The following is a 22,515-nucleotide window of genomic DNA, read 5'->3' on the forward strand; positions in this document are numbered from 1 at the left end:
TGTCCAAAATCTCTTAATCAGATCAATCAAACTTAAGCCAACCAATTTTTTTTTAAAGGCGGAAACGGCCACGTCATCATTTCCCCACCAAAACCGTAATTATCACCAACTTTAACGGCAAATTATATTAGCCAAAAAAACCAGACAAAAAGTCAAAATTCTTATTAACCTTATTAAAAAAACCAAAACCAAAATCTTTCATTAACGGTAAAATAATTACCCCTTACTTAACAAATCCGTCATTTCTGAAATTCCTCAAGCCCAAATCCGTCATTTTCTTTCCTATATAAGTACCCTTCGCTTTCCCAGTGTTACTCTAATTACAGACCCTTAAAAAAAAGGAAATTTAATTACCGATTCTGTTTAGAAAGCTCTCTCTTTTAAAAATTTCTTCTTGGCCCCAGGCAATCCATGTTCTTGAAAACAAAGGAATTCTTTTGTATTTCTTGGGGAAAAAATTAATTACCGATTCTTTCTGGAAAAAAAAGAAAACGCTTGGAAAGTTGTGAATTTAAGCCATCAAAAGAACATCTTCAAAGATTTTGATTTTACGGCTTTTTAGTGGAAGAAAATCGATCAGCAAAGAGATGGAAGAAGGACCCAGATGTTAAGCGGCGGCGTTTCGATGGTTTGCTCGATCAAAGCTAAAGAAAGCATGGTTTTTCGATGGAGCAAAGATGATAGGGTGGATGTTTTAATGGATATATAGAAAGGGAGGTAGTTATATATTGTTTTTAGCGTTGTTATTTGATGGGAAAGGTGGTATTAGGGGTGGCAGTAGGGGTGGCGGTGGCCGCGTGTGCGGTGGCGGCGTTGGTGGTTGGAAGGAGAGTAAGGAGTAGGAAGAAATGGAAGAGAGTGGTTGGGGTTTTGAAAGAGTTGGAAGAAAGTTGTGAGACCACAGTCGGGAGATTAAGGCAAGTAGTGGATGCTATGGCTGTTGAGATGCATGCTGGTTTAGCTTCTGAAGGAGGATCCAAACTCAAAATGCTGCTCACTTTTGTTGATGATCTACCATCTGGGTAATCAAGACTCAACCTTTTCTTTCTTTGCTGCTTTCTTTTTTGGTTTTTGGGTAGATTAGATTTTGTAGATTTGTGTGGATATTAAAGATGGGTTCTTTTCTGTCTGGCTATTGGTACATTGTTGAGATTGTATATGCTGGTTGGCCTGTACCAAGTTTTTGATAATTGCTTTTGCCTGATTTAATAATGGGGTTTGTTGAGATTGTCGAAATTTCCACTCAAAATGTTTGTTGAATTTATGGTTTGCCTGTTGCATTATCTCATGCCAATTTTTTTTTCTTCCTCAAATTTAAGACACTGTTTCATGATAGTTGGTGATGTTTCCTTCATTTGTTGTTTATTGTATGATATATCAGTTTTTGTCTTATTCCAACTTGCCCACTGTGAGTTGTTTTTGTTCTTTGCCATGGTAATGAAATTTGTAAGTTACATCTTTTTTTTCTTTTCTATTTGATGTTTGCTTGCTCCTTTTGCTTTTCTTTGCCCTGTTTCCGGTTCGTGTGTGTATGAACGATACGTGATTACTACTTGAAGTTTAATACCATTGAGATAGTGTTATATGTAGTTTTCACCTTTTTCATTCAACATTCCATTGCTTTGAATAGGGAATCTAATTCTGTACCTAAACTTAATTCGGGTAGTTTATAGGATTTAGTGGTTTCTGCTTTGGTTACCTATTCTTGGCATATAGATGTGTAACGACTATTTGAGGTACTATCATGTTTAAACTAAGTTAGCGGATGGAATCTATTGATTAATATGTCAAATGTGGTCTGATGTTAATGAATGATAATAGATGAAGGAACTAGAACTAGCCTTTTATTTGAAATTTCTGATTCGTTGTGGAATTTTGGGTGCTGATTTATGATTTGCGTTTAGCGGCCTTTATATGAATGATGTTTGCAATGTGGTTACTTTCATATAGATTTACAGGTTAGGCTTGAGAATGGTTTTATTGTCCGTTCACGTATCGATTTTATATATACTTATCTTATTTATCTTGCATAAGTCATGTTAGTAAAAGAAGTACCTTTTTTCCGTCAGGAGTGAGAAAGGGATTTTTTATGCTCTAGATCTTGGAGGTACTAATTTTAGGGTCTTACGGGTTGAACTAGGAGGCCAAAGATCTGATTTGGATCCGGATGTGGTGCAACAGCCCATTCCCGAGCAGTTGATGACTGGCAAAAGTGAGGTAACTGAAGGTTTCTGCTCGCCAATCCTTGGCAAACGTATTGAATCTTATCATCTGCCGATACAAGATGAACTTAGTAACATGCTTCGCTTTCATGCAGGATCTTTTCGATTTTATAGCTTCGTCATTGTATCAGTTTGTCGAAAAGGGAAATGATTCAGTGCAATCTCTGGTTACAAAAGAACTCGGATTTACTTTTTCTTTTCCAGTAAAACAGACATCTGTTTCGTCAGGGGTTTTAATCAAATGGACAAAGGCATTTGCAATCAAAGACATGGTTAGTGCTGTTTTTTTCTATTACGACACTTGTACCTGAGTTCTAGTAACTAGGTTGGAAGTTATGTATGAATTTAAGGCCAGGGTTTTGTTTCATATAAATTTGTGGCATAATTGGTTGTAGGTGGGAAAAGAGGTTGCTGGAGCTTTACAACAAGCACTGGACAGGAAAGGTTTAAATATGCGAGTTGCTGTGCTGGTGAGCGCTAATTCTTCATTGTAGGGTTAATTTGTATGATACTAAATGATATTTCTAGTGTCTTTTTCTTACTGTACACATGCTGTATTATACTAAGGAATTGATAAAAGAAAGAAACATCATTTGACCATTAATTTTAGTTCTCAGTCGTATAATTTGTTCAATATCTATAGCATGTGATGGCTCATGAGACATGTATGTATATATATATATATATCTTTGAACTTAGTTACATGTTTGAATAAATTTCATGGATTTCTTAAGCAGGTGAATGACACTGTTGGAACATTAGCTCTTGGACATTATCATGATGCGGACACTGTTGCTGCAGTGATAATTGGAACAGGCACAAATGCCTGCTATTGGGAGAGGACCGATGCCATCATTAAGTGCCAAGGGCTGCTTACGACTTCTGGAGGCTTGGTATCCTTTCTGTCGTCTTTGGCTTCGTTTTACTTCATCTGCTGAAGTAGTCGTTTGCATATATCATCATTTACATTATTTTATTTTTCTCATCTCTAGGTTGTCAATATGGAATGGGGAAATTTTTGGTCATCTCATCTGCCAAGAACTTCATATGATATCAAATTAGATGCCGAGAGTCCAAATCCGAATGATCAGGTAGGAACTGGTCGAATTATATTATTTTTCTTGACTGATAATAATGAAGGGTCGGATCTAATTTCTTAAAATCTTCTCCAGGGTTTTGAGAAAATGATATCAGGCATGTATCTCGGTGACATTGTGCGGAGAGTGATTCTAAGAATGTCAGAACAGTCGGATATTTTTGGACCAGTTTCTTCCAGTTTATACTTGCCCTTTGCCTTAAGGTATGCTTCTTTGTTCCCCTTTCCGGGTTTCCATTACTTGTGTTTCTTGTCATGGGATCTGCTTCCAAATATCCTACTCATTTACTAAATTTAACAATTTCCACATCAAATATCAGGATGCCTGCGATGGCTGCAATGCACGGGGATGACTCCCCTGAATTGATGGAAGTGGCGAGAATCTTAAATGATGTTCTTGATGTAACTCACTCACTCGGTGTTCATTTTTTCGGCCACACAACCATAGTTCGTTGTTAGGATGACATTTTATCTTTTGCAGATTCCAGATGTTCCCTTGAAGGCTAGGAAGCTTGTTGTGAAGATATGTGATGTGGTAACCCGCAGGGCTGCTCGATTGGCAGCTGCAGGCATTGTCGGGATCTTGAAAAAGATTGGTCGGGATGGAAGCGGTGGCATCACGGGTGGAAGAAGTAGAAGTGATATCAAGATGAGAAGAACCGTGGTGGCGGTGGAGGGGAGTTTATACACACAATGCACGATGTTTAGGGAGTACTTGCACGAAGCCTTGCACGAAATACTGGGGGAGGATATTGCGCGACATGTTGTGATTAACGTTACGGAAGATGGGTCAGGGACTGGAGCGGCTCTCCTTGCTGCCTCGCATTCATCATCGGGAAGTGTGGATAACATACAGCCGGTATAAATATATGTTTACCTAATATACATATATGATATAGCCCCTGTAAATGTAGAATTCAATTTCCTTATAAATTTTTAAAAAAGAAGGGTTCGTCTTTCTTTGTATCCCTAAGGCTCTTTCTTTCTTTTCTTTTTATTTAAAAAATCAAGGTTATTGTATATTGATGCTTGGCAATTTGAAAAGGCTTAATTGAAAAGTGCCCAAATTGTATATTTTTTTTAGGTCTGTTAAAAAATTCGCCATTTTGAGATTTTAGGGGGTTTCAAATTAAAATAAATAATTTGACCAAATTTATGTTTAATATATTAATGACATCAATGAATTAGATTATCATTTCATTAAAATTAAATTTATCCATATTTTGGAAAAAAAATTAATCAGATGATATCACAACACATAAAATTGTCATCATTAATAGGTACTTTCAGGTTACTCGACTACTTAGCCTGCCGTATTGGTACATTTCATGGTCACATCTTGACATCGAATAGGTAGTTTTCATCCCTAAAGTATCGAAAATGTGCATCTACTTCCGACGAAATAAATTAAACTACGGTGACCGATCATGAACACATAGTTCAGCAGAATTTTCTCACTTCTCTTTACTTTACAGAAAAAATTGAAGGGTGAAAGGGGGGTGGTACCGATTGATGTCGAAAATGGATTAAGTCACAGCAAATCATCATGCAGGTTACAACTCGTTGCTCAGCCGGCGGAGGCCGGAATGAAAAGCTTTCCGGAAAAGAGGATGGTCATCTTCAGTGAACACCTCCAAGTCCAACTTTTCAATGTGAGGCCATATCTGTCAAAAATCCAGTTTGCAGCACAATTGAGTGACCACGTGGGGTTTGGTTCAAGGAAATGCAATTAGACAGAGAATGCTTGAGGCAACAAGCAACACGATGAGCAAAACTCAATTAAATCCTAGGTTAACTGAAACCGGCATAATTTGGGTTTCATGGAGTATTGATAATATATATATTATTTCAATATTTTTGGAATTAATACAGGCGAGATCCAATCCATTTATACTTATTATTTTACCCATACTAACTTGCAAAGCACCCAACACCACAGCCTAGGTAAATTTCAGATCGACTCTTGTTCCATCCAGGCAATTGAAAAGGCACACACACATATTTTGTCGATTAAACGAGATTTTAAATCGGCTAATGTTCAGAAATGTACTGCAGCAGCTATAGAACAAAATTTGGTGACGATGAAGTGAGAAAAATACCACAGTTGAAACCAATGAACACCTGTAGTTGGGATAAAAAAAGGGAGTTCCGGTAGTAGTCTTGAAGATCTTCTTGACATCCTCGAGAAGGGTTCGGTTCATGGCCCGAATAACAGGTTCCGCGATGTTAATGGACCCGGAACAAAGAGATGGTTCTTCCCTGGTCCGTACACATAGTCCATCTTGTTCGTATCGGGGAAATGACGCTGGTAACTTGAACTACCTCCCTACTTGTTACAAGGAAACTTGTAAATAATGAAATTAAATAATAATAATAATAAAGCATTTGACATTTTCTAATCCCTATATATATATATAATTACTCAATTTCGATTTATTCATAACTCAACTACCATAAATGTATATAATTAAAAAATATATAACAATTGAATTATCTAAATAAATAAATAAATAATATAAGTTATGGATATATGTTGAACTAATCTAATTTTACATTAAACTACACCGACAGTTTTTTTAATTTTACAGACATTTGTATTTTGATTGCCGATTTTTTAAAATTTAAATTTAAATCATTAAAATTTTATTTCTTAATATTTATTTTGGTTTATGTATCATAAACAAATTCTTAATTTGACCTTTAAGATGGAGAAAAGAAAAATAACAACGATGATGATATGTATTATATTTAAGATACTCACAAAACATCCAATACGATGGAACTCGTATAGATGGATATCAATGTGTTTCGATATATTAAAAACAACTAAAAATCAGGGGAAAAATGTGGTTTTTAGAGAATCTTCTTTATAATGAAGAATAGAGTTTTGTAAAGAGGAAGGGCAACGGACGTTAATGGTGAGTCAGTGGCAGTGGCTCAAGACATTAGCAGATAAGAGAAAAAAACCAAATCGGCTATCAACCACTCACTGCATTAACTTCCTCTCCTTCCAATATTACTAATGATATTCGTATGGATATACATATGTTTTGATATATCGTTTTCAAATTCTAATTAACAATCTTTAAAAAGAAACAAAAAGATGACATGTCGATTAACAATGTTTTTTTAACGATCATTACGATGTAAACACTTAAAAAAAACGTCGAAAACGTTAAACACTTAACAAGTGATATAGTTTGAAAATTTATTTTTTCATTAAACCTATTATTTTTCGTATTCCTATAATTTTATAGGACCATGTTGTCCAGATATAATCTTAAAAATATATAGAGAATACCATATATTCTTGCCAAGTTGGTGCTTTGTCAAACATTCATATTTATATAATATTTCATCATTATAAAAATATTCCGTTTAGTGTATCAAAAACAAACTCCAGACATCATTAGAAAAACTCTTTATGTTAGTAACTTAGTATATTAAATACAAACACGAAGCTAAATTCCATCGATAATGTATCAAAAATACGAACTCCATGCTGAGCTTCAATACTATCTTGAATGGTGAAACTTGGTAATTTACCTGACGCAAATTTATGCTTATATTATTATTGCTAACAAAATTTGCATCCTTTTGAAACCAAAAATACATACCTAATAATGTACACTTCTTCTGCCATGGCAAACATATCTCATCCATGTATTTTCCAAATTGAATCGAGATTTTTGTTTCTTTTTCAGCTATTCCTGTGCTATATACGTAAACAAAAATACTGGACTGACTTCGAAAAACATAAACGTCGGGAACAAATGGTTGCAAAGTCACTGCACGCACTTCCCTGCTCGTGTTGTTCGATCTCTTGTGTTCTTCCTCGGCCACCTTTTTTACATCGATGCAACTCCCACCTAGCAGATAGCCTCTTTGATCCAGCGATAAACAGTCAGATTCAAATAACAGCTTATTATTCCCATGGTGAAAAAAGAATCACAGGGAATACTCGATGGCTGAAGCAGTCAATAGCACACTCGGTCGAACCAAATCAGCAAAACTCGTTCTATCGACTATCATCCAGCACAGCACTAAAGGGCTTAGCCTGAGGGAAAACCTTGCCTTTGTGGAAATCCAGTTTGACGCATCTGATATGGTCGTTCAGTATTAACAAGGCGTTTATCGGATGGTCCTGCCCCAAGAATCCCCAACGAGTTTGGATCTACTACACGAGTACCATTGTTGAGAGGTCTTTGACTTGGGGGCTGAATTTGGGGATGACTACCCTTTTCTGCTCTCCCTTGTTTCCAAGCTTCAAACTTTGCGGCATCAATGCCTTTGTGAATTGGTTGTGACGTTTGTTGTGCCATTGCATTCTTCTTGTACCCTCGTTTCTTCTCAACAGAACGTGAAAAAGGAGGGAAGGAATTAGGATCACCATCTCTCTCAACATGACCACGCATGGAACCATTGATATGGGACGGTCCAACACCTCCATCCTCGTCCTGCTCCTGCTTAAGCTTCGAATAAATCTGCTGAAGCCTCTCACCAGAAAGATTTGAAAATGTAGAGACGTAGTTCCATAAACGCAGAGTCATCCCTGCAATGAGGATTGACATTAAATAAAATAATTTATCCTATTTTAAGTTTCTAAACTGTGAATATGTACATCAGAAATACAAAATACATAGGTTCGAAAGGAGATTAGTAAACTAAAACTTAATCTTGCGGTATGAAAAAAACCACATACTATCTTGTCTATAGAGCTGATCTTCATGTTCCAAGACAATTTGATCAATCCTCCTTCCAAGAAGCTGCAAATAATTCCGAATTTTTGAAAGCACCTGGAAGAAAAGAGAAAAACCTTATGGACACAATCACAAAGAAAGAAAAACAAATACAAAGAAATGTAAAGGGACTGGGAACAGAAATAGCTAAACCTTATCCTTGGGAAGATCTGCACTGGTAGTTTGCAATCTTTGGAGACGACGGAGGGTTTTTATTTCATCAATCATAACATCTTCACACCACTCCATCCACTTCACTTCCTTAAACTGCTCATATACTTCCTCGTTGTCCGACATTTCACCTTCCTCTTTAACTAAAAGTTCAACTTTCTGAGGCCTCTCAGATCTGTCCCTACCCATTTTAAAACTGACCTTAGTAGAACCCGGTTTTCCCTTCTTGTCTCTGACATGTGATATTGATATATTCAGAGGATTCTGCTTTTCCTTCTTTGAAGCCTTGCGCCCATATTTGACACCAGGATTCTTACCACCAACAGCTGCAAGTTCCTGTGAAGAAAGGTTCCAATATAAGGCCTGGCTCATGCACGATGCTTAAAAGCATAAGCATGCAAAAAACACAGATGCATATGCAATAAAACCATCAAAGAAATTTCAACCAGATACATTAACAAAAAAATTCCAAAACTTTGCAGTCATTAATTCACTAACAACACAAACCAATTACGGAATTTTCCAACAGAACCAAAATGAAACAAATCCACTAAGTCTAATTTAAAATAAAATATTCCTTTAAAGAGATGGGAAAAAGATGAATTCATTTTTTATTAAAACAATAAAATTATTCTGCATATCATAGTAATTGCAAGTATGGGCTGTACCATTTCCATGAGTGCATTAGCACGCTCCTTCAAATTAGGGGCACGTGGCAGAAAGGTTTCATGGTGCTGAAGTTCCGCAGGAGCAATCTTCTTTGTGAGGCCAAGTCTTTCATCTAACCTTATCTTTTCCCAATTCCCAAATCCATGGTAGTGTATTCCCAGAAGCAATCTTGCATCATCAACTAGAGACATTAACAGGAGAAAATATCATAAGTCCATAACAATTTTCCTTTAGTTACCCTCCAAGAACATAGAATATAAATGGAATAGACATACTCTGACTCCACCCACACCCTTTAGACCAATTAGAGGGTTTAAGGTACATCAACACGCGGAACTGTTTTATGGGGTCCTCATATCGACTTATTCGCTTTGCTAAGAGCTGAAGTTCTCGGACACGATTGAACAGATCATTTGCCTTGACAGGAACACCAAAGAAGTCCAATAATTGTCCCTGAAGGTAATTACCAAATAAAATATAAGAATCACTAAAAGGCTTTAGAATTACATTGGATAAAGTATGAAAGTACAGAATTGCAACCAAATACAATTCATTACTCCTTCAACGAACCTTAGGTTCTACATTTCCCACTTCTATAGCTTCTCTGCACCCTTCAACAAGGGCATTGAAAAGCTCAATCTGTGCATCAAGTGGAGCTGCTGCAACAGTACCACCAACTTCCTCTGCTATCGAAGTGATTTGGTTCTCATTCCCAAATTTCATAACCTGAATTTTGAAGCAATAAAGAAATTGCCAAAACAAATACAGAAAACGGTCAAAACTACTTACAATAATTGAAGAGGCGAATGCTAAATATTAAAGAAATGCAGAAGGATATAACATCTGTGTTATCTAATTGGGAGGAATGGACTAATGAAGCAAAAATGGTTAACAGAGGTTCAAAAGAAAATTTAAGTGGTTAGAAGTTAATAACCCGAATGCCTTAATAACCCGTAGTTATGAAAAAATAAAAAATAAGTAATGCTTTGATTAACTAATACATTAAGTTGCTACTACTGGTTAAAAAGAAAGAAGTAGGTGAGAACACATCTAAGATTTAATTTAACTTTAGAGAACTTTAATGCTGTATGGATTGCTCTAAAGAGAGAAAACGTGCCACAGATTCTATTCAAGTACCAATATCCATAAAATGCAGCAAAGCTGTTTACGGAAAGAGATGTGAAGGAATATACTCTTATATGTATATGACAAATTCCAGAAGACTAGAAACTATACCGCTCGAGAAAATCGCAATGCATCTCTCTTAGGCAGATTCCCATAAGACCATCCTCTCACTTGAGCAGTTGCTCCCTCAATCATTGGTGCCACAGGGGCAGAATATTCTGCTTTACGACGTTTTTGACCTCTCTCCTGAAGCTCTTGAAGATTAGAACCCTTCTTTCTTTTGCTACTCCTCTCAGGTTGACTTGTTTCAGCATAACTCTTGGTATTTCTTGCAGCACGAGGAGCTAGAGCATCCTAATGCAAAAAGAATAACTTAGGCAATTGGATCCAACTAATTGTTTAATTGGAACATAGAACCTAAAATGTACAAGCAACATTCAAGAAATTTATTGACGGGAGACAACAGGATCATACTTCAGCTTGAGCAATGGCATCTGGTTTTATCCAACGACTCCAGAATGTCCCATCGTCTTCAGCACTACAAAAATTCGCAACCTGACCACGAAAAATGTAATAGAAACCAATCTCATAAGACTTGAAAGAATATGTACACCTAATAACAATACTCCACCACTATAACAACATAATAGCAGCTTGCCTTAAAAGCACTCAACAATTCATTCCCTTCCTCTGCACCCTCTTTCTCCTCAACCTTTTCTGCCCTATCAAGGATTTCATCAATATCCATATTTAACAGCCTTTTTTTGCTTTCTTCTTCATTTTTATCGTCCTTAAACAATTCTTCCGCACCGAATCTCAAAATTGCTGACAACTCATTCTGGAAGAAATATAAGAAATTATCAAAAAATTTCACAGAAAAACCACATGATATTTCCAGGAATGAAGTGGTCAATCATGTGCTTGGTTCCAACAACAAAAACCGACACAAACAACATATTAATACCGCCTACACAACTTGAGTAATCACATCAAGTCAAGAAATTTCCTTACCTTATCAAAATAGCTCCCTTTCTTTGTTTCTTTTCTCTCCAGTCTACCCTCTGCATTTAATTTTTGGATCACCAAATGATCAAGCACCTATAGAAAGCACAACAAAAAAGGCATAAAATTACTCTTTAGAATCAAAACAAATTAAATTGAGCTCTTTTCACATGCAAACAATTTACACTAATAAATGCATTTATGCATATGCATGTGACAAATTCATGGAAGTTATGGGAATAACCATCTTCTTCTTAGCTCGCTCCAGGATGTCTTCCTCAACACTTTTGCTTGTCACAAATCTGTAAATGTTGACAACTTCTTGTTGCCCAATTCTGTGAGCTCTACTCATTGCCTGAAGCAAAATAAAACAATGTGCATGAATAAAATACTACAATTTTCATAGGAAACTAGGAAAAATGATGCAGGGAATAACAGTGCCAAGCTCGACACCTGTAAGTCATTCTGGGGATTCCAGTCGGAATCAAATATTATAACAGTGTCTGCAGTTGCAAGGTTGATACCCAGACCACCAGCCCGAGTAGAAAGAAGGAAGCAAAAATCATCACTTCCAGGTGCATTAAAATGATCCATAGCCTGCTGTCGCAACTCTGCCTTTGTACTACCATCTAGTCTCTGGAATTGGAATCCTCTGAGAGACATGTACTCGGATAATATATCCAGCATTCTAACCATCTGGAATTTATATCATTTTATCAGAACATGAACATGTAAAACACCAGATTGCATATCTTAATCAGGCATATCCTCCATTAAAAACAAAAACTCAGATTCACATAGAACCTAAAATCCAAAGGACAACTGTCAAACTCACCCAACCATACATGATGAGAATAAAAATATTGAAGCAATCATGGGGCTCAGAATTATGTATAAGCATCCAATACAAACCTGGGAGAAGATTAAAACACGATGCTTTGTTTCACGCAACCTCACAAGCAACTTGTCAAGTATAACTAGCTTCCCACTGCTTAATATAATTCTCTCCAGTTTACTAATATCATTCATGACAGAGTCCCCACCATAACCGTGATCAGCACTTTCAAACAGGAAAGGATGATTGCAGCATTTCTTCAGCTCTACTACTATATTCAAAAGTGACACCTGTGATTTAAAAGAAAATACCTCATCTTCTAAAACCGGTAACACTGCTTGACAAACAGAAAGGAAAGAAAACAACATAAACTGTTTTTACAGTTACATAATTTGTCTATATACAACATATGTTTATCAGTAATAAATATAAGTAAAAACTAAACAAAAGAAGACAAACACCACATACAAGCTGCAGAAATAAAATCTCCAAGCAGCAAAACAATAAGAGATACTAACCTGATTGCCACGAACACCTTTATTTAAGTCATGGAAGTTGCGTTCCAAGATCCACTTATAATACCTGTGAAAATACAAATAGCATCCATGTTTATGCAATAGAAAAAAAGCACAATTTCACAACAAAAGAAATGTATGAATCTTACTGTTTCTGAAGTGGGGACATCTCAACCCTAAGGATACGCTCAATTTTGGGAGGCAAAGACTTTTCTACATCCTTGATAACCCTTCGAAGAATGTGAGGCCTCAATTCCATGTGAAGATTAGCAAGCTGTGTTGCAAATTAAATACAGGCTTTTGTTTAGATCAAGTCAAATAAATATCTTAACCTAGGAGACATGATAAAAAGATGGAATGAATCATAATGTCATACCTCAATTTCATTAAACGAGCTAAGGTTCTTATAATTTTGAACAAAATCATCCTTACTTTTGAACTTGTCAGGGTCAAGGAAATGAAGCAAAGCCCTGTGAAATATTTTCATGGATGTGAATAAACTTAGCCAAGTAAAGCAAATAATGTTGATACCAGAAGGAAATAAAATAATGAACAAGAAAATAGCCTTAATAAAATCCTCTTTTAATAGAAAATAAAAAACAGCTACTAAAGTGCGCAAAACCTCCAATACTCATACGAGTACAAGGAAAAGGAAATATACCATAGCTCCTCAACACTGTTCTGTAATGGAGTTCCAGTAATTAGCACCTTGTTCTTAGTGCTAAATTCCTGATCAAACAGAAAGGCATCATATAATTATTAAACATAGTAACAAAGGCTACAAGACCATTACAATTTGTTCCAAAAAGAACAATACAATTATACAAGGCAGAAAGTTGAAGGTACAGAATAGGGCATACTGAGAGTGTTGTGTACAACTGTGCCTCGCTGTTCTTCAACCTATGAGCTTCATCAACCATCAAGTAGTTCCATCTTATCTTAGACAGTACCGCCTTATCTTTCAGAACTACCTCATATGTAGTCAGCAGTGTGTTAAATTTTATAGGTCTGCCAATTTTCTTGTCATTGTAAAATTCATATTGCTGACAAACCTGCCAACATTTGAAGAAAAGATATCAGTTAAGCACATAAATGATTAAAAAGAGCTACACGCCACATCAAATATATAGATGGAAACAACGTGATAATTTATAAAATATATATTGAAGTGAATGCATGATGTAAATATCAAGCCTTTTTGTAAAAAAAGAAAAAGAAAAAAAAAGAGCATATAGACAAGACAAATGTTACACACCTCTCGGCTTGCACGAGTACCAACATAAACAATAACATTCATATCAGGAAGCCACTTTCTAAATTCTTTAGCCCAGTTTGACAAGGTGGATAAAGGTACAACCACAAGAAATGGGCCGGGAATTTGTTGAGCATTCTGAAAAAAAAATATATCAATGAAAACCTCATAAACTTAATAAAACATAAAAGATAGCTATTCTTAAAAGTCCATGGAGTACCTGTAAGAAACCAAGCATAGATACAGACTGAACAGTTTTACCGAGACCCATCTCATCAGCTAAGATGACATTAGTATCATTTCTCCAACTGTTATGTGAATATGAAAAACATGCATTAATAAATAAAAAGTATTCTCAACAATCATTTCAAGTACAAATAAAAAAGCTAAGCTAAAGTAACAGAGACGAGCATTAGACCTGTTTACAAGAAAATTCAAACCCTCCAGCTGATAATCACGAAGCTTTCCTCCCCTTAACCATTCTGGCTGTTCATCAAGTTTCCGCAAACTTTCTAAAGATGAAAAATGTAGCCCAGTTCAATGATCCATTTACATGATTAATTGTGAGACTAATAAAATTAAATCCAGCACAAACTAAGACCCAGTTCAAGGGGAAAGGAGGTCAGCGGCTGTATGATGCAAGACATAATTTATAAATGCATATGGAGACCATTAGTAGCAGTGCATACCTTTGCCCTTCTTACGCTGGTGATCCACCATTTTACCCTGCACAGCCATTTCTGCTTCACGAGCCTGTTTCCAGAATGAGAAACACATCGTTAAGTATAACAGTACGAGGTAATTTTACTTTTTATCTGAGCATATTCAAGAAAATTTACATAAAACAGGAAAATCAAATGACTGGACAATGTAATAATATATGCTGGTTTATAATGGACATAATAAGTTAACATATACCACCTGATGCTCAACTCATCGATTGCCTAGATTAATAGGCCCCAAATCTATCTCCAAGAATATTTACCAAAATCTAGAATTTCTAATACAACTTAGCTATCGTGACATCCTTTAACATGAAAAGGAGGGAACATATGTGCACAATGAACACATCCTCCATATCAGACGAACAGCTTGTATTCATAGGCTTTAACCTACTAAGAGATCAATTTTAATACATAACTGCAAGATGTTTAATATGGACATTGGACCATGCCAGCAATGCCTACAATGACATTTTATGTGGAAAGGCAAGGGTATTTTAAACACTGCCACTGAATAATTTACTTAATTGGCCTAGGGTGTGCACAGATGCAGACAAACCCAGATCACAATTATTATGAAGATAATTACGGACAAAAGTAAGAATAGGTAAAACAAAGAAAGAAAAATCGCAGGATGTGTTACCTTATATTCATCAATAGCATCTTGAGCAAATGGAATATCTATATCTTTTTCCCTGAAACAACAAATATGTAACCACAATCATAAATACAGTGGCTGCCCAAAGCAGAAGAAGCAACAACTAGAAGGTATAACACAGTGCTCAACAGCAGCACACACGGATAGACATTTTTCTTAATTGGTGACATTTAATTGAACTATCAATCCAGATCATTACCAGGTTGCTTCTGCATAAGACAATCCCTGCCACTTGACTAAATACTCTGAGATCACATTCCCAAAGGCATCGTTACTGATTCGATCAACAATTACTCTCTCCACCTGAAACAAACATGGTCAACCAATAACAATAAACTGGCAAAGGAAAACTCAGAAAACAAAACATGACAATGAAAGAAATAGAAATAGATGGAAACCAACCTGACTATTTTGCTTGATTAGATCCAAGTCCATTTCCTTACTTACATCGTTGACTTCAATCTAACAGGTAATAGGGGGGAGGGGAAATATGAGCTACTACCAGAAAAACAGTAGTCATAGAACTTCTGTAATGCAAGCTTATATAATTATGTTCTCCCAGCCAAAGCAGGAAGAACTTATTACATAGTCAAGGACCCTAAATCAAGTGACAATTTACCACAAGATCAATTAGATTTATGATATCTCTGAAGAAGCGAGAACCATTTTGAAAAAAATACAAAAGAGAGCTAGGTATTGATAATAGCATAATGTACTACACTCCACCATATGCTAGATAGGAATATGTATTGGCAAAGGAACCACCATAAAAGAGTGCAATAATCCCAGTTTCCAAACAAGGAAGGCTCTCATGTATATAATATATAGATAATGACCACAGCAAACAAAAAGTTAATAGGTTACCCTTGATCTATAGAATCTGGAACTCATCTATTTACAAAAGGATATAAACCATTTTTTAGGACTAGCTTAAAAGCTTGGTAGAATTACAGTCTACCATCAAGAAAAGATACAATGAACAGAGTACAAATTTGTCCTACTACATTTTTCCAATTCCAAAACAACTTTGTTCTTCCAAATAGCTACTCCTCAAAGAACTAAATATAGGTGCCGCATTTATAGGTGAACTTACTGTTCATTTACCAGGACAAAGACCCAAGAAATTTCAGCACGGTAGAATAATAGACAGTGCATGTTCATAAGAATTCAGATAAATAATAAATTCATCAACACAGATTGAGTAGAAATTCCAAAGCGTTTTAGATGATCATGAACAAGTTGAAATGAGAATTTCATAAACAGAAGTTAACAGATGCAAATGTACCTCCTCACGTGAAAGCGTTTTCCTGTATCTCACATCCTCCATCACCTTTTTAGTGTAATTTAGAACCTTCTTAAAACCACTAAGCTGCAAAACCATATAAGAAAACACAAAGTATAAGTCATCAGAATAGGAAGAGTAACATAAAGCAATATAAAACTTATGCTTCTTAAAAGACATATCAACCATTATAAAAATAATAATAAAAACATACATTCTGTAGGTCAGAAAATGATTTCCACTGACAATGAAGATGAGACTGGCCCTTCCATTTTATCAGGAATTCCATTTCATTCCAATCTGGTTCAGAGTCAAACAAGTGACTTAACAAAACAGGTTCTGTCGATCTATTGTTTCTAATAGAATCTTCAACCATGCCCTTCGGTTGATGCCATAAAACCTTTTCAATGGTGTCTCCATCTTCCTCTTCAGCTTCATCCTAAACATGCATATATAAAACTTTAAAAAGAAGGATAAAATCACTTGAAGAGCATTTTAGAATCAAATAATTGCATCAACATGAAAAACCCAACTAATATCTAAATGTAAAGTTGCAAAAGTGACAATAATGTTGGTGCAGAACAAATTAGACAGGATCACATAAGATGGATATGAAGAATATACAACTAAAATGCTAAGTCGATATAATAATGTATCTGCGAAGCTAATAGATACTTGCATGATCTACATCACAAAATTCAAATTTACAAGCAATTACATCAAATATGAAAATCAAACATGCCTACTAAAAAACAATATAGGGTATCAACCATAACAAAATAACAGACTTCACCTTTCGCATCTTTTTCTTCTTGCCTTCATCAATTTCTTCACTTTCTTCACTCTCAGCATATGATACTTTCTTGACTGACCTACTAGAAGTACGAATCTCATTGTGTCTTCCCATGCTTGTCGCCATATTAGAATGAGCATTAATTTTATGATGATTTCCACTTCTCCTTGTCATACTCTTGAAATCCCCATCGCTTTCACTGTCAGAATCCTCAGCTGTGTAATCCTCCTCGTCAAAAGACAATCTCCCTCTTCTTTGTCGACTGGAGGATTTATGTTCTCTAGTGGGTTTTGCATTATTAAGCTCAACTTTAATATGTTGCCTACCCTTAGGTTTTTTTCTATGATAAGAATCGTCTTCATCTGTAACATCTATATCATCACCATTACTATTGTCTTCTTCCTCAGAATATTCACCATCCCAGTCTTTATCCTGTTTAAGAACTAAATTAGTGGGGAGAAAGATCAGGCAGATTGTAAAGCATAAGCAACACAACCATCAAGGGTCAAGCTTCATGACCAACTAAGAATATAATTTATTATGGATAATATTAATTGTAGCCCTATAATTGAATACTGTTAGACTGTAGTATTCATCACCATTTCCAGTAAAACAAAAGAAAAGGTTGTGAAACCCTGTTTTCCTACATTCTACAAGAGGAAGAAATTCCTAACTCTCAGCCCCAGCATAATAACTAATATGTTCTCTTACAGTGTGCAATTAAATTCATGGTATTAAAAAGCTCCATCTTTAAGTGGTTAAAATGGTTTCTTTTTTACCAGAGGACCATGGCAGCTAAAACTTGAATGCAATAATGTACACCAGAGCCAATCATCTTAGACATGAATCTACAATATGTTACATGGACTCTTCACTTTAACATACCTACTTCTTGGACACTTCACTAATATACAGGTATGATGTGGCACTTTGTTCTTAAAAGTTAAAGTAAAAGATTGTCAAAAAACGTAATTTACACTTATCAAGCAGATACTTATGCTGGCACTCTATCCCTAGCCCATGTAACATCAATCTAAATCCTATAATTCACATTCTCCTTTCTTCCTGGTTATCTTTCCCGTATGCCAAAGAAAGGATTGAATAAAATATGCCTTTAGAAAGCTTCAAACGTGAAGGAGAATAACATAAAAATCATAAAATTAAAACCAGAACAAAAGAAGGTGAGAAGTAAAACTAATTTAATAACCTTATTCCCTGCATAAGAACTTGCAAGCCCATAGTCAGGCTCAAAATCTGCATCATCAGGATCATCTTCTGCAAATAAAACAGAAAAAGCTTGGCATCTCAAAATCAAGGAAACAAAAAGACTGTTGTATATTTAAAGGCTAGGATTATATATAACCGATCAATCAAAAAACACTGATTTATTAAGTCTTAACCACTCAATAAGAATTGTTGTACTAAGAAATAAGGCAGCAAATGAATACAGGAAGGGAAAGTGTATTACCATCTTCTTCCTCATAATCTGCATCAACATCAACATTGTTATCGTCATCATCTTCAGCATCATAGTAATGGTTATTTAACAGTCTTGAACTCCTGGACACATTGGGCCCGACAGAAACATGCTTTGATTGTGATCTAATATTTAACCCAGTAGAATTGCCAAAGCCTCTGTAATGCATTGTATCACTTTGCTCTTCCCCATCCTGTTCATAGTATTCATCAGATAACATCTCATCTGCTGGGACATCAGAGTGACCCCTTTGAGCCTTGCCAGCATCTTTTTGTGCCTCGTCAACATCTGATTCTAATCTATCATCCCTATCATCTGATGAATCATACATTGAACCTTCCAAATTCTTATGGTCAGATTTTGACTCCAACCCAGAATCAGATCTACCCTGGCGACCTGATGGCCGGCAGTCCTTCCAAAAATTTGAACCCCAATTCCCAGGTGCTATTCTTCTTCCTGCTGGCTGAAAATTAGAATTTGAAATACCAGCCCCATTATCAGTAACCATATCACGATGCAGCCTAATCTGCTCAGAATTTGAAATGCCAGCCACATCACTTTGATATTGTGCATCCTTGTTAATACCTAATTCTCTTTCACTATCAGTCCCATCTATGTCCTCATTCTCTGCTGATCTCAGAACCCTACCAATGTTTTGCCCATTTCTTTTCTCTTCCAAGACACCATGTGAGACTGTTTCATTTGAATGGTTCCTAAAACATGCCATCCTCTCACTTTAAAATCCTAGGCATATAACTCCCGTCTTCAACAACTCCGCAAAAAGATTAGGGAATACAAAGCATCTTCAAAATATTTGCTGAAAACCTGGATAGTCAATCAGCCAAAGGCCAAAATTTTAGTCCTTCTGAGATAAGCCGGAACTCACAATCGACAGAGAGGAATATAAAAGGAGGTGGAAAACAAAAGTAGGTACTGTTCAAGAACCTCGAGACAAATGAAAATATAATATTTCACTAAATAATACAATTTACTAAAAAAAATTGGCAATCCCTACCCAGCTGAATAATTAAACAATTCAATGTCCTACGTTAAAACCCTTTACAATTTGCAACATTTTCTGAGCAAGCAAAGATTTCAATGAGAATAACTTAGTTAAATGCCAATTCAAAGTCATTATTGACGTTTCAAGGAGTGAAAGACCATATGAAAACTTCATAACTCGTTACACAAAACTGCAAATTTCACATAACAATTACTCAGTTGCATCAAATACAATTCTAAATAACTAAGAAATGCAAAACTAGGAACAAGAAAGTGTAAAGTCAAACTTCAAACCAAATGAACTCAAATTCACACACACTTGTCAAATGAATTCGAACACATAAAGGATGAAATTTCTAACCAAAACTAGCCACAAAATAAGGAAACTCTAACCCGAAGAAGGGAAGAAAGGCCAGAATTGAACAAGGCGAACAATAGATCAGTCACTCCAAACACGGAACCAAAAAAAATCAAATATTAGATACATCGATTAACAAACCCTAAAATGAAGAGTACAAGCAACGATTCACAATCCAAGCTCCTAAATCCGTATCCTCAAGGATAAAATATTAAAAAATTAAAAATCGCGCGCCAAAGAAACCCGCTTATTGATCGAAACAAAGAAGCTGACCTTTATGAAAATAAAATGAGAGCTTTTTGGCTAATAAGGAAAAGAATTCATTGGGTAAAATTGGAAATAATGCGCAAGTTAATAATCGCGAACACCTTTTAAATCGCCGGGAAAATCAAACACAACCGGCCGCCAAATATTTTTGAAAACGAAGAGACCGTTTTCACTCGGGTCTCTCCCGGTTTTACGGGTTTCAGGGTGGTTCGGGACTTTTGAATCGGCACCGGTGGGTAAGATGTGCTGAGTAGCCGGTGAAAAACCCCGATTCCAAAGGAGGAAGAGAACGCGTTTTTTTGGTTAATCGTCCGATCGAGAAAAATAGAGAAGTTCCTTTTTTTTTCTTTAGGAAAATAAGTGTATTGAGATGCAATATAAGAGGGTAGGTTAATTTCTAGTTACGATAAACGTGTTTTATAGAATTTAATAAAACCTAAAATGTAAAAAAACTAAAATTAAATGATAAGTATACCCCTATTTTCTTTTTGTTTCTTTTACTCTGTATTTTTTTTAATTTGCGTGCTGCCTATGCAATCAGGCCACGTGGTGGTAGTAGTGTCGTGTGTTGAGGGGTATTCTAGACTATTAAGCAAAAAAAAAATCCTCGTAAATAATAATAGGATAAACTACTCATTTAGTATATAAATTATCAAATTTATTTTACTTTAGTACCTAAACTTTTATTTATTTTAAAATCATACTTAATGTTTACTTTTTATTTCATTTTTGTATCTCATTATTAAAAATTTACCAAAACGGTTACAACATGACACTTTGTTATGTGTAAACTAAAAAATCATTATTTCTAGAGATTTTAGATTCGAACAGTTAGGTTGCACAATGCATGTGCATTGTTAATTGTTAAAAGAGTTATGTACAAATACTATATTATAATTCTAATATTATATTTTTTTTTACTTTATTGATGATTTTAATTTTTTATTCTTTTGCAGGCATATGAATTTGAATAACAATTGGGGATGAGTATAGAATAAATTAGGTCACATTTTTAGTTAATCCAATTTAGATTCAAGTATTTTATTTTTTTCATCTGATCCTATCAAAGTTTAGAAAGACTATATTTGATATAATTTTTGCGATAAAAATTACAATCGACCCGATACATACATATATAGTTCTATGTTGTTAGATAAAATATGAATATAATTAGAAAATATATAGAAAACTATTATTATAATTATTGAGTCAGATATTTTTTTTTTATCATAAACCCAAATTGATCTTAACCTTCAAAATACTTGATCTAATTCAAATATAATTAAGGGTAAAGTATAGTAATGGCCACTGAACTTTTTTAAAGCTTTCATTTAGATTTCCCAACTTTTAAAACTTGCAATACAGTCCCCAAACATTTAGTCCATTTACAATATTATCCCCGACGTTACACTGTCGTTAGTACGTTTGCAATATGATTACTGAACTTTTTAGGTGCTTGCATTTAGGTCCCTCAACTTTTAAAACTTGTAACACATCCCTCAATTTCATTCTAAAGCCTAAATTCTTTTTCGGTCTCGAATTTCCGTTTTTTTCTTATCTCTTCTCATTTTCAGCGTAACTTTTTAGTCGGGGATGCATGGAAAAATATAATCTAACTTTGAATTTTGTAGAGATGTTGACTTGAATAAGGGTCCATTGAGAGACGACCCGACTAAGGGACTATCGAGACCATCAACGATTCAAGGTGTAATGTTAGATACAGGTCATCTCAGGTGAAGCATATATGTTAGATGAAATGATTGTGAGAAAAAAATAGGGTTAGAAATGCAGAGTTGACAACTACTACTAAGATGAACTAAGTATCATTGTTGAAAGTCACCAATAAAGCTGAAATTATTTTGTATAAATGACATAATAATTTCTTTGTTTAATCCTTGTGGTTAAAGATTTTCCAATAGATTATCAAATATAATGAAATCTCAAACAGGTCATTCACCTCTCAGTCTATTTCGCTCACATGCACTCTCGTTTGGTTTTTGTTCTTCAATTTTCCACTATGTAAATTGTAAACCCAAGCATTGTTTTGTCTTTCAGCTTTTTATTTACAAAGAAAAAATGGAGGAAGAATTGTTGGAACGCAACATTGATTGCGTTTATTTCTTAGCCTCTCCCCTCACTTGCAATAAGGTATTTATTTTATCTTTTGGGCTATCCGGAAGTAAGTTTTTCCTCTTTCGCACTTTTCCATTTTCAACTCGCATTGTGTTTTTTTTGTTGAAAATTTTATGTTTCTAGAACTGCATGTCAATGATCTGGATATTCAGTGTTAGTTTTGAACCAAAACCATCTAATTTTCTTTCTTTCTTCTT

The 22,515-nt window shown here is 35.2% G+C and overlaps 2 protein-coding genes across 4 annotated transcripts; one reads left to right on the forward strand and one right to left on the reverse strand.

Annotated features, from left to right (window-relative positions):
- The first annotated feature begins 346 nt into the window (after positions 1-346).
- Positions 347-4,338, forward strand: LOC120162549 (hexokinase-3-like). 2 transcript variants are annotated; one of them, XM_039172690.1, is made up of 9 exons: positions 347-1,022; positions 2,070-2,217; positions 2,318-2,494; positions 2,618-2,692; positions 2,957-3,115; positions 3,215-3,313; positions 3,395-3,522; positions 3,639-3,720; positions 3,800-4,338. In XM_039172690.1, the coding sequence occupies exons 1-9, from the start codon at positions 751-753 to the stop codon at positions 4,181-4,183; spliced, it is 1,524 nt and encodes a 507-aa protein (XP_039028621.1). In that variant the 5' UTR covers positions 347-750; the 3' UTR covers positions 4,184-4,338. The 2 variants fall into 2 exon arrangements, with proteins under 2 accessions (XP_039028621.1, XP_039028622.1); XM_039172691.1 differs by having other exon boundaries at positions 2,960-3,115.
- A 2,875-nt stretch (positions 4,339-7,213) lies between these two features.
- LOC120162515 (protein CHROMATIN REMODELING 5-like) lies at positions 7,214-20,557 on the reverse strand. 2 transcript variants are annotated; one of them, XM_039172659.1, is made up of 31 exons: positions 20,287-20,557; positions 18,550-19,383; positions 18,289-18,356; positions 17,082-17,513; positions 16,503-16,727; positions 16,292-16,375; positions 15,409-15,468; positions 15,206-15,309; positions 14,992-15,043; positions 14,316-14,379; positions 14,045-14,138; positions 13,847-13,934; positions 13,630-13,764; positions 13,235-13,426; positions 13,036-13,103; positions 12,751-12,844; positions 12,524-12,648; positions 12,378-12,441; positions 11,937-12,149; positions 11,478-11,720; positions 11,269-11,379; positions 11,034-11,120; positions 10,681-10,860; positions 10,497-10,577; positions 10,134-10,376; positions 9,468-9,623; positions 9,173-9,350; positions 8,897-9,078; positions 8,211-8,564; positions 8,021-8,114; positions 7,214-7,870 (listed from the first exon to the last, which is right to left on the reverse strand). In XM_039172659.1, exons 2-31 carry the CDS (start codon positions 19,283-19,285, stop codon positions 7,371-7,373), a joined length of 5,307 nt encoding a protein of 1,768 aa, XP_039028590.1. In that variant the 5' UTR covers positions 19,286-19,383; positions 20,287-20,557; the 3' UTR covers positions 7,214-7,370. The 2 variants fall into 2 exon arrangements, with proteins under 2 accessions (XP_039028590.1, XP_039028589.1); XM_039172658.1 differs by having other exon boundaries at positions 20,192-20,557.
- Positions 20,558-22,515: the final 1,958 nt, after the last annotated feature.

This window comes from Hibiscus syriacus, unplaced genomic scaffold (genome assembly GCF_006381635.1).
Source record: "Hibiscus syriacus cultivar Baekdansim isolate YM2019G1 unplaced genomic scaffold, ASM638163v2 tig00111402_pilon, whole genome shotgun sequence".
NCBI classification, from domain to species: Eukaryota; Viridiplantae; Streptophyta; class Magnoliopsida; order Malvales; family Malvaceae; genus Hibiscus; species Hibiscus syriacus.

Excerpts from the sequence above, each read along its gene's own strand:
- LOC120162549 (XM_039172690.1), top strand. The coding sequence starts at position 751 with ATGGGAAAGGTGGTATTAGGGGTGGCAGTAGGGGTGGCGGTGGCCGCG. Across the intron at positions 3,116-3,214 it reads TTACGACTTCTGGAGGCTTG|GTTGTCAATATGGAATGGGG; the intron begins GTATCCTTTCTG and ends TCTCATCTCTAG. Across the intron at positions 3,523-3,638 it reads TACTTGCCCTTTGCCTTAAG|GATGCCTGCGATGGCTGCAA; the intron begins GTATGCTTCTTT and ends ATCAAATATCAG.
- LOC120162515 (XM_039172659.1), bottom strand. The coding sequence starts at position 19,285 with ATGGCATGTTTTAGGAACCATTCAAATGAAACAGTCTCACATGGTGTC. Across the intron at positions 14,139-14,315 it reads CCAGCGTAAGAAGGGCAAAG|AAAGTTTGCGGAAACTTGAT; the intron begins GTATGCACTGCT and ends TTTCATCTTTAG. Across the intron at positions 12,442-12,523 it reads ATGTCCCCACTTCAGAAACA|GTATTATAAGTGGATCTTGG; the intron begins GTAAGATTCATA and ends GTATTTTCACAG.